This window comes from Scyliorhinus torazame, chromosome 16 (genome assembly GCF_047496885.1).
Source record: "Scyliorhinus torazame isolate Kashiwa2021f chromosome 16, sScyTor2.1, whole genome shotgun sequence".
NCBI classification, from domain to species: Eukaryota; Metazoa; Chordata; class Chondrichthyes; order Carcharhiniformes; family Scyliorhinidae; genus Scyliorhinus; species Scyliorhinus torazame.
The window spans coordinates 142,414,433-142,426,829 of NC_092722.1; the positions used below are offsets into that span (position 1 = coordinate 142,414,433).

General features: G+C 43.6%; 1 protein-coding gene across 2 annotated transcripts in view; it reads right to left on the minus strand.

Annotated features, from left to right (window-relative positions):
- Positions 1–12,397, minus strand: part of ppp2r2d (protein phosphatase 2, regulatory subunit B, delta) — an 88,852-nt gene that overhangs the window by 23,843 nt on the left and 52,612 nt on the right. For both annotated transcript variants that reach the window (XM_072479159.1, XM_072479160.1), the window contains exon 3: positions 6,551–6,648. In XM_072479159.1, coding sequence (XP_072335260.1) covers positions 6,551–6,648 — 98 coding nt within the window. The remainder of the gene's footprint in view (positions 1–6,550; positions 6,649–12,397) is intronic.

Genomic DNA, 12,397 nt, shown 5'->3' on the forward strand with positions numbered 1-12,397 from the left:
GGCTAAGACCGCAAACACCCCCGCCCAGAATCTTCCCAGTTTTTCACAACCCCAAAACATGTCTGTGATTCGCTGGCCCCCACCCACGCCTCTCACACTCATCTGTTACCCTCTGAAAGAACCCACTCATTCTCGCCCGAGTCATATGCACCCTGTGCACACCTTAAACTGTATCAGGTTCATCCTTGTAAAAGAGGTGGTCCTGTTTACCCTTCACAGTGCCTCACTCCATACTCCCCAATTGATCTCCATTCCCAACTTCTCCTTGATCTTCACCATCCACTCAACACCCTGCTCCCCCAGCCACCATCTGCAATTTTTCCCTCCCCTTCCACATACAGAAGCAGCAGTCGCTCCAGCAGGGTGTTTCCCTGCAACCTAGGGAAACCTCTCCAGACCTTTCGTGCAAAATCCCTAACATGCAGATACCGGACCTCACTACCCCTCGGCAGCTCTACCCTCTCCCTTAGCTCCTCCAGACTGGCGAACCCTTACTCCAAATACAAATCCCTCACCTTAACCAGCCCCACTTCCCATAATACACTACCCGGCTCAAATCCATGATTCTCACACAGCGGAGTTAGCACCGGCATCCCTTCCATCCTAAAATACCTCCTCAGCTGATTTCATATCTTCACCGTGGACTGCACCACTGGGCTCCCTGAATACCTACTCGGAACCATTGGCAATGCTGCCGTCACCACAGCCCTCAAACTAGACTCCTTACAAGATTCCTCCTCCATCCTAACCCACTCTACCCGTTCTCCTTCCCACCACCACCGCACCTTATCCACATTCACCGCCAATAATGAAGCTCAGCAACGCCAACCCTCCCTGCTTGCCTCTGCCGCAGGGGCCTCCCCACCCTCGGCACCTTCCCCGCCCATACAAAGTCAGAGATGATCGTGTCCACTTTCTAAAAAAAGGCCTTTGGTATAAAGATTGGGAGAGCCTGAAAGATAAACAAGAAGCTCAGCAGAATATTCATTTTCACCACTTGGACCCTTCCCGCCAATGTCAAGTGCAGTGTATCCCACCTCCTAAGATCCTCCCTGGCCTCCTCCACCAGCTTCGTTAAGTTCCACTTATGGAGCACCATCCATTCCCTCGCTACCTGAATCCCCAAATACCTAAATCTATCCCTCACTACCGTAAATGACACCCCCACCTAAATTAGCCCACTGTGTCAGCTCATTCACCGGGAATACCTCGTTTTTCCCTACATTCATCTTGTACCCAGAGAACCCTCCACACCTCCCCAACAGGCCCATAATCCTTCCCATACTCTCATACAGCAAAGGTCATCAGCATAGAGCGATGTTCCCTCATTATCCAGACACTCTGCCGATCCCGAGAGCCATCGCCAATGGCTCTAAGGCCAGCGCAAACAGCAGCGGGCACCCCTGTGTAAGTCAAAGCTTCGTGAGCTCATATCATTCGTCTTCACCATCGCTTTTGGCATCACATACAGCAACCACACCCATGCCACAGATCTCAGCCCAAACCTTCCCAAAACTTGGAAGTACCTCCACTTCACCCAATCAAATGCATTCTGTGCCCATGGACACCACCACCTCCGGTACCAGAGCCCCTGACGGATTCATCACCACATTAAACAGCCGTCTTATGTTACCCGTGAGCTGCCTGTCCTTCACGAAGCCTGTTTGATCTTCTGCAACCAACCCTGGGACACAGTCCTCCAGCCTCCTGCCGACAACTTAGCCAATACTTTCACATCCGTGTTCAATAGTGATATGGGTCTATACGACCCACGTTCCACCGCATCCGTCCCTTTTTCTGGGATTAGTGGGATTACTGCCTGCGTCATCGTCTCCGGCATCTCCCCCTTCTCTAGTGCTTCATTAAACACCCATACCAGATGTGGTGGCAGGTCCGCCTCAAATTCCTTATAAAATTCCACCAGGTACCCATTGGGCCCAGGGACCTTCCCCGACTTCATACCCTTGATACTATCCAGCACCTCCCTCAGCCCCAGGGGCTCCTCCAATGCCTGACTCTTTGCTTCCACCACCTGGGGAAATTCCAGCTCGTCCAGAAACCGCCCCTTTTCCCCCCCTCCTCTACCCCCAGATTTGCCTCAAAGTCCCTGGCAATACTCTCTAAATGCCTCATTTATCTTCCCTGGCTCCGACACCACATCCCCAGCCCCAGTCCGTATCTTCAATATTTCCTTGGACGCAGCCTGCTTCCGCAGCTGGTGCGTCAGCATGCGGCTCCCCATCTCCCCATACTCATATTGCACTCCTCTTGCCCTACGCAGTTGCCCTACCGCCCTCCCCGTTGTCAGTCTGTCAAGCTGCCCCGGCAACTTTTTCCTCCTCGCCAATCCCTCCACGGTGGGCACCCTCGAATATTCTCTGCCCACCTCCACTATCTCGCTCTCTCGGCAGTCATGTTCCACCCTCCTTTCCTTATCCGCACGAACCACTGTAAACAAAATAATTTCTCCCCGGACCTTCAGTGATTCCCAAAAAATGACCGCAGACACCACCCCATTCTAATTCAACGCCACATAATCCCTAATCGCTGACCGCACCCTATCACAAAAACCTCCATCCGCCAACAATTCCGAGTCAAACCTCCACGCCGGTCTCTGCTCTCGTCCCGTTCTAAACCGAAACTCCAGCCAGTGGGGTGCATGGTCCGAGATAACTATTGCCCCCACCACTCCAACACACTGCCCCCTCCACCCCAACCAAAATCTCCCGAGTCACTACAAAGTAGCCAATCCTCGAATACACCTTATGGACATGAAAGGAAGGAATACCCCCCCCCTCCCCCTCACCGAGTTCTGAAAATGGGTCCACCTTACCCATCCTCTCCATAATCCCCCAGCACCCTCGCCATTTCGTATCCTACCCATCGACCTGGGGCTCGGCCTATCCACCCTTGGCTCCAGTACACAGTTAAAATCTCCTCCCTTGATCAACTGGTGTGTGGCCAAATCCGGGATTGCTGCCAGCAACTCCCTCATAAAACCCACATCACCCCAATTTGGGGCATAACCATTTACCAACACTACCGGTGCTTCCAATACCCCACTCACAATCACTCTCCCACCCGGATCCCTCACCTCCTTCGCACTCTCAAATCCCATTCTTTTGCTCATAAAAATCGCCACACCCCTCGATTTCAAATCAAACCTACCCACCCGTTCCTTAACCTAACCTGATTCTTCACACGGAGGTGTCTCTCCTGCAGAAAGACAAACCCTGCTTTCAAGCAAGTGTTTGATAAAACACTTTACCATAAAAACTTTGAATTATACTGTTAATAAAACTAAAAATCTTCCCACAAAATGGAGCTCTTGACTTTCTGGTTACAAACCAACATTTCAAACTATTCGTGCTGCAGCTGATGTTTCATCCTGACCTACTCTACCAATACATCAATGGCCTCGACACATTTAATTGTATCCATTCTTTTTATTTTATGCTAAATTAATTTTTTTCATTTCCCTTGCAATGAACCATCAGTAAAGCAATCAAAATAGCATCCCAATCTCTCAATCCCCGAACCCTCCAAAAGTCCCAACTCACCTATAAATTGGTCCTTGCATCCACCCCACTTCCCGTGTACAGGGTACCTCTGGGCCAGAACACCACTGCGCAAAAGAATGCCAGCTTGGCAGTGCCCCTGCCAGTGCAACCTGGGCTCATTGACAGTGCTAGTCTGGTATCCAGGTGGCACTGCCAGGGTGCTACCCTGCCCAAAGAGAATGCACCTGGAGGCCTCCGATCCCCTGGGAGACCGCCATTTCATCTGGTCCCCGCTTGTGGAGAACAGCAGTGAACTGTGCTCGCTCGAGGTCTCCAAGGTGATGGGGATAGATCCCAATGCCTTGGTTACCTCAGGGAACTATATATTAGAGAGAGATTAGCTGTCTCACACTAATATGCAGATTTGCCAAAAGTGATCCCGGCCAGAATGGGCAGGCTTCACATTGTGACGTCTTGAGACCGTGACGTCTTGAGACCGCATTCGATCTTGCAAGGTGGGTAAATCCCGGGAGCGGGGTCTCCCATCATTCATTGGCCATATTGCGCTGTGGCTGGTAGATCGCACCTAATATGTTTGAACTCATGAAGACAAATTTGTTTTGTTTTTTAAAAAGGGAGTGTCATGGTAAATTATGCATCACCCTGATGACGGATTATTGAGATTAAACACTGCTTGATTGCAGGAACCAGTAAAAGAGTTTTCATAAATCGAGGGGCAGAGATTACAGATCTAGAGGTGATTAGATCCACCTGGAGTTGTGTACGCTTCAGTTCACCTCCTCATAGGAAGAACATTACAATCCTGGGGAAAATACATAGATAAACAGCTCATAATAATAATTGTTTGTTGTCACAAGTAGGCTTCAGTGAAGTTACTGTGAAAAGCCCCTAGTTGCCACATTCCAGCACCTGTTCGGGGAGGCGGGTAAGGGCGTTGAACCCACGCTGCTGGCATTGTTCTGCTTTGCAAGCCAGCTATTTAGCCCACTGTGCTAAACCAGCCCCTAAAACGGGTTAACCAAAGAGAAATGCGGGAAAATCTCAGCAGGTCTGCAGCATCTGGAGGGACAGAAAAGAGCTAATATTTCAAGTCCAGATGACCCTTTGTCAACGTTGAGCTTTGACAAAAGGTTATCTGGACTTGAAACGTTAGCTCTCGTCTTTCCCTGGTCACTTGCCATTTAAATTCTCCCTGCTGATGCTGGCTGACCTGCTGAGATTTTCCAGCATGTTCTCTTTGGTTTCAGATTCCAGCAACCTCAGTAATTTGCTTTTAGCTAAAGAGGGGTATTAGGAATTTACCTTGATAAAGGATCAAGAAAGCAAACTTACTTTTGACAAATTTTCAAAGTAATGAAAAGGAGCAGACAAAATTGACCCAGGCAAATTCTTTACCACAACCAAATGTTCAAAACTAGGGAAACAGATTCGGGAAAATGAAAACAAAACTGTAGATTCTGTAAACCCAAAATTGGAATGGAAACATTCAGCAGGTCAATCAGCATTTGTGGATAGAAACAAAGTTAATATTTCAGGTTGATCACCTTCTTCAGAACTGAAGAATGTCAGCGATGTAACAGGTTTGAATCATGTGCATATAGACAGGGAAAGGAGGGGAGGAAAGAACAAAATAGGTCTGTGTTAGGGTCACAAGAAAGATTAAATGACAAAGGATTATGATGCAAGGCAAAAGGGGATGGCCGTGGGACAAGAAAAACAAGATGGGATTAGAGGAGCTATTAGTGGCAGTGGCAGAATCATTAACAGCTGCTGCCTGGAAAAATTACAGCAATGGTTATGACCTGAAATAGTTGAACTCATTGATTCTGAAGTAAAGTGGTGCATAATCAAAAGATGAGGTACTGTTCCTTGAGCTTGTGTTGAACTGCACTGGAGCACCAAAGAAGATGGAGGACAGAGAGACTGGCGGGGAGAATTTAAATGGCAAGTGACCAGATTCTCAGGTCATCTTGCTGACCGAATGCAGATCTTCCACACAGTTCTCCTTCAAATATAGGGGAGACTGTCTCAAATATAGCATACTAAACTGAAAGTAAAAGCAAATTTTTCCTCCCTCTGCAGGGAATGTTTGGGGCGCTGGAAAGGGGAGAGGGAAAACTTAAAACTATACTTACATGGTGGAGAGGTGCCACAGGAAGCGTGTGGGGATGTTGAAGAATGGGTGAGGGAAAGGTCCCTTCAGAATGCAGAAAGTGAGGGGAATGCAATTGTCCGACAGCCAGATAGGAAAACAGGTGTCAATGTTTTCCCTTCCTATTAGATTTATTTACGAATGCAACATTACAAACGCCTCGTCACTATCCAATATGCAGTATACTAGATTTCTCTGTGTGCTCAAGATACTTAATGTCACCTAGATCCCCCTCTTTAAGTCAAAACATTACAACACAAATATTTCAAAACAAATCAGAAGAAAAAGTTAATTTCCATATTCGTTACAACATATCAATACAAGTCGCTCCTTTTCTTGGACCTCCAAAAGTCTCTGTGCAAACATCCCTTTTAGTAAAGCAATCCGACTATTGACAACTTGCATTTATCTATTTTATTTTGGAAAACAGAGCAAGGTCAAAACCCACATTGTGTCAAATGTTGTAGTTCCAAAGGAAATGATCAAAAAGGAAATTGGATAAATAAATGAAGGAAAAAGGGACGCCATCACATCAGAAACAGTAGTGGATATCAGCAGTAACAATAGCCTTCTAGCTTAATGTGTGCAGTAGATCATGAACCCAGTAAACTGTGATGATGGCAGTGTAAACAATTCAATATGGAAGTTTATCTCAGCACAAAAGATCACACCTAATAAGTGGGCCTGGGCAATAAAGCATGACCTTTCCATTATTTTTATATGATACAAACTATTCAATTAATGACAATAAATTTAGCAGGAATTGAGGTCACTTTACCTCAATTAAACTGCCAGTTACTTTACCAACCCACATGGATCTATTCTTTAATTACTAAAATCTGACTTCTGTGCCAACAAATACAAATTCAGTACTAACCTCTTGCTCCCGTTGAAATATAACAACTCTGCCACCTTTGTCCCCAGTCGCTAGTAGGTCTCCAGAGTAGTTGAATTCAACAGTTGAAATTATATCTGCTGTAATGGGAGAATATAAAAATTAGCACTGAAAATATCTTCCAACAAATCTGGAAATTTAATTTGTGGTTTCAGCTAAACAGAAACCAAACAAAAAAAAAAACAATCAAATGATTGATTAGCTTCCAGAATGAGCAAAGATCTTTAAATTTTGAGAAACAAAATGCACAACATCTTCTGTTTTAAAAGTCAACATATCTCCAGTGTTCCAACTTTAGTAATCAGTTTAATGGTATTGATCTTATTGCGACCATGGACCTTGCTGTGCAAACGGATTACTGCATTTATCCACATTACTGCATTTATCCACATTACAACAGTGATTACCCTGGACCATCCTGGCAGTAAAGGCAAAATGAATCAAACATAGTCAGCAAATGAGACAGATGCACAAAATTAAAGGGACTGCTAGGGGCCACTACCAAAAAAGTGAACTTTACTTGAATACAGATCCAGGAGGAATTGAAGTACTCCTCCTGCAGCCCAGTGCCTAAAACCATTGGCACACCCCAATTCAAACATCCCCCTCAGAATAATAAAGCAGTACAGCAGAAGCCATTCGGCCCATCGAGTCTGCACCAACTTCTTCAAAGAATAATCCAGTTAGCCCGTCCTCTTCAATGCTTCCTCTTTCACTACTTATCCAATTTCCTTTCATTTGCTTCCTTCACTCCCAGGACCGACACAAGGGCAGCCGTCAGCGACATACAGCAAGCACCTACTGCCCGTCGCTTATTCAATTGTAGATGTGCCTTGGGCCTACCTGTCCAGCAGGCTGGCTCAACAAATTCTAGACCATGATAGCCTATTCATAATTAGAAACCAAATTCCTGCTTGCATCCTTCCATCACTGATGCATGGCAGCAACTCACCCAAGCTCCTCTGGCAACACCTTCCAAACCAAACTGTGATGGTGCCATTCCTTCACCACCTTTGGCTCAAAATCCTGGAACTCTTCCAAACAGCAGTGTGGGTGTACTTACACCACATGGACTGCAGCATTGCAAGAAGGCAGCTCACCATTACCTTCTCAAGAGCAATAAATGCTGGTCTAACTAGTGGTGCCCACATCCCATGAATTAATTTTTTTTTAGAAAGTAATGCAGACATGGATTTTTCTTGTTTAACTCTAGGTGTGCAGGTTTTAGTTTTCTGAGAACTCAGCCGTGAAAACAAGGCGCGAACACAGCGGAGTCATGGAGAGCAGGTGCAGACCTGATGGGCTGAATGGCTTCCTTCGCAGTCGTAACAATGTGATGAGATTTATCCAGCTAACGCGGTGGGGAAAACAATTGTTGAGGGGAAAATCATTAAAGCAGCCAGGTATATGTCACCATGGATATGTTTGAGTTAATTCTGGAAGTATTCGATTGACAGCATCTGGCCAATCCAACCATATACCCAATATATCACTTTTCCTAGGAGATGCAAAAATAGTCAAAAGAAAAATATTAAAACATTTTTGTTCTAGCTCAATAGGTGCATGCAAGCCCAAAGTGAGAAAGATCTAGTTCTAGATCAAATTTGAGAAGCAGGAGCGTGTAAGAAGAACATGATGGGACAGAGATGGGAGTGTAAGTTAGAATAAGCGGGAAAAGGGGGCTAAGTACATATTAAGAATTGGAGCCAGCCAATAAACCAGGTAACAAAAGGCCATAATAAATAAATTGCCGTTCTGTACCTCCTAATTCTATTCAAGTTGATTCAATTAGTTAACTTTCATTTCTCTTGTACATGATGATGGCTTTTGAATACCACTATTCTCGCATCCTCTGCTACAAATAACAAAATAACCCAGTACAGCGAATATTCATAGACAGCAAGACTGGACATTATTTTTCACAAAGAAAATACCATAATCACTTAAACACTACACTTAGATTATCTAGATGTTAATCACCCTTCACTATTAGGGTTCCACTACGGAACACTACCAGTAACTGTGTAACCTAGAATGAAATTCCAGAAAAACACAACTGTAATGCAATTTTAAACAACTCCCACCGCCCCAACCAATTCGGATTAACTTCTCTGGGGACTAAATCCAATGGTAAACAAGCATGCCACCAAACCTTTCAATTTGCAACAACTAAACCTTGCAGCATTTAACCTCATTCACTATACACCGTCTCCAGTTCAGTCATGTTTTCACAAGGGAAATTGTTCTCAAATCGTCTGTTCATTTCCTCCCTCCCCAAATATTTATGGATTATAACTAGAAAGAGATAGTTGATCATCTGTGCTACAGAACTATATTCTTACCACACAGGATGAACAGATAATGGATATCAAGCAGGATATGCTGTAGTCATTTACACTATGCCTTGAAGCTGGATTTACAGAAAACCCAGATTTCACTGATGCTTTGAAAAACATGGGTTTGCAAAATTCATCTTAAGGAAACACCAGCTTTAAAAAAGAATGGCAACTTGTAAAAGACAGTGATGGAATTGACGCTACTGTAATTAAATTATGCTGCAAACATGCATAATTCACTGCACAACATATATACAATAGAATTTCAAACAGCCCGGTAAAAAATTAAACTTGGAATGTAAATACACCACCCATATTAGCTTCCTACATGTAATCAGGATCTCAAGATCAACTCAATCCACATGTTAGAGGCAAAATAAATCAATAGCAATAATCTGACTTTAACCTAGGCATTTAATTTTTCTGCAGTTATCAATAACTTCAAATCTGTTTTTTTAAATAATCATCGTCCTTTAATTTTAAGAGGATTCAAATTTGACTTACTGGTCCTGGTCTCAGATGATTTAGACTGCCATTGTTCCTGGTGTCCCCAGGTTAAAGGGATCATTATAAATTTTGGATAACAAGCTATTAGGAGGAAACTACTTACCCATATATCACTAGTAGCAAAAGTGTATTGGGTCAAACGTGCAATCATCACACGTGATCTGTGTGACAGGACAAAGGAGCCAATTTCATGCTAACTAGAGGAGAAGCTTACCCATACTTGTAAAGAAAGTGACCTTTCATCTCCTCTCTATGTAGTAATACAGACAAGGGATATTGTTTCCTTTGCTACCAAAACAATTCCAGAATAAACTGAAAGTTCAGTGAGAGGTACTGCCACCCAAGTTTCAAATTTCTGTCCTCTTTCACAATCTGAGAGATTAGGGTATTTCATTCAAAGGAAAATCAGCAGAACTATTGGCCCACTCAGTTATAGCAATGAGTGTGGTTAAGACAAAAGCTTGAACATGTTCCATTAGAAATATCTCTTGCTAACACACAATAATGACAGCAATCCACCCAAAATATTCAGGCCACATTTGGTGGATAGAGCCCTGCCGCTTAACACAGGCCTCTGAATTGTAATCACATGAAAATCAAACTCCAGAGCTTGTATTCAAAGCCAGAAATAGAATATGGTATGTGAACATTCAAGGGATTAACTGCTAACGTGTGAAACTCTCAATTTGAACAATCCAATTACAGCAAAAAATAAACCAGTCAATAATGCTGCACATGCACTCTTGAGATGCATATTTGAGTTCCATTTCAACTACAAGTGGTCAAACTGTGAAGAAATCTCCATTTCAGCCATTAAATTTGGAAGGGAGGTGGAATACATGAGACCATGTTGGAAGTTACTGTTGTAAAGCTGAACAGTTCCTTGGCGTGCACTCTTCCTTCCTGCATCCCCCAGAACAACCCATAATAAAAACAGAAATGTGCAGGTGTGGCAGCATCTGTGGAGAGATAGACAGAGGTAATGTAGAGTCCAATATGACTCTTTGGATCTGAAGGAGGTAGAAATGTGATGGGTTTTATGATATTGAAAGAAGAGAGGTGGGTCAAGTAAGAAAAAGGTCAGAGGTTCACAGGCAGGTGTCGCAAAACAAAAAGGCAAAGGGCGTGGTAATGATTGTAGTAAAGAATCAAAACATTGATCCAGAAGCGTTAAAGGTAGGACAGCTCTGTCTGAAAGCAAAGCAGGAGATATAGACTGGCACTTGGCAAAAATAATTTAAAGTGGATGCGCGTTCCTTCATGGTGTGAAGTTGTTGAACATTATGATCCCAACAGTGACCAGAATCTGGACCGAAACCCCAATATTTTAAGTTTATTTTGTAAAACTGTGGAAAGAATGATTTGCTCCAGGAGTGATTGCATGAACAAAAAAACACACGGCTTTGGTATTTAAAAAAAAAAATTATGAATACAATATCTTTACCTTCACACCCGAAAAGAACAGCTCAACAACAAGAAACATACAGCAAGAAACATACAGCTCCCAATCCAGTTTAAAAGCAGCATTGCATAAATTAATACTTGCTTTGCAGAATAGAACCCTGCAGACTCTGGCTGAATATCTTTAAATAACTGCTTTAACTGGATTGTTTTAGCCTCTTCCTCGTCTTCAGACAAGACTGCTCTGCTTTAAAATATTATTCTTTTTTAAACTGTCCTACTGGGAAAGAAAACTGCCTTTACAGTGGTAGCATCTTAAAAAGTTCTCAAACATCTCTCCCCGAATCGCTTAACTCCACCTAGCAATGACATCATCTCCCAAGCTGAAAAACAAATCAACTTTCCAGAGAATTGAAAGCACATTAAGTCGCCAGGGACTATCTCCAGTCAAACCACAGTGCATTAGCTCAGACTGAAAATCACATTCCTCTTGGTCAACTTCACCTTGGGGTTTCTAAAAGCACCCAGAATTTTGCAAAACAAAATTCAAAAAAATCCACTGCAGTCAAATACACTAATCTCAGGTTTCCCAATAAGAATCCAATATTCCGAAAATCTTTCAGTCATCACAAACTCAATGTTAAATACAGAAGGCTGTAAAGTGCCTTAATGGATGATGAGGTGCTAGCCCTCAAGTGTTGGGCTTCACTTAACATTACAGCAGAATGTAATGCAAGCATGAGAGCAAGGTGACAAATTAAAAGGGGGAGCAGCCAGAAGGGCAGGGTCATGTTTTCAGACTAAGCAGATGCAAAGTGGTCACCCAATCAGAGTTTAGTCACCCCAATGTAGAGACAACCATATTGTAAGCAGCAAATACAAAAATTGAAATAAGTACAAGTAAATCACTGTTTCACTTGGTAGCATAGAGGTTGGCACAGTTGCTTTACAACTCCAGGGTCCCAGGTTCGATTCTTGGCTCAGGTGTCCCGGTGCAGAGTTGGCATTTTCTCCACGTCTGCATGAGTTTCCTCTGGGTGCTCCGGTTTCCTCCCACAGTCCAACAATGTGCAGGTTAGTAAGCTTAAGTAGGGTGCTCTTTCCAAGGACTAGTGCAGACTCGATGGGCTGAATGGCCTCCTTCTACACAGTAAATTCTATGATACCTCACAAAAAGGCATAACTAGGACCTATGCACGTACCCATAGCTTCTGCACGGTAAATTCTATGATATCTCACAAAAAGGCATAACTAGGAACTATGCAGGTAACCATATCAACATATTTTATTTGGAGGAAGAAGTAAAAGGAGACATTTTTCAAGGAGAGGAGGATGATGATGGTGGTTGGATTTTGCTCAGGCCTCCATTTAAGGAAGAAGCAGAGATCCCATAGACCTTCCTGGTCGAAGATGGAGGGATTGAAAGCCCACAGTAAAAAGGGTAGCGGTTCGGGCAAGGAAACTGGAATTAGTTAAAATTAAAGTATGTCAGAGGAATCACAAATATTGGTGGGAAGAGACCCGAAAGGGAGAAAAGAAAGTCAAGATAGAAGGAAATATGTTTGTGGCGCATAAACAGGCAGAA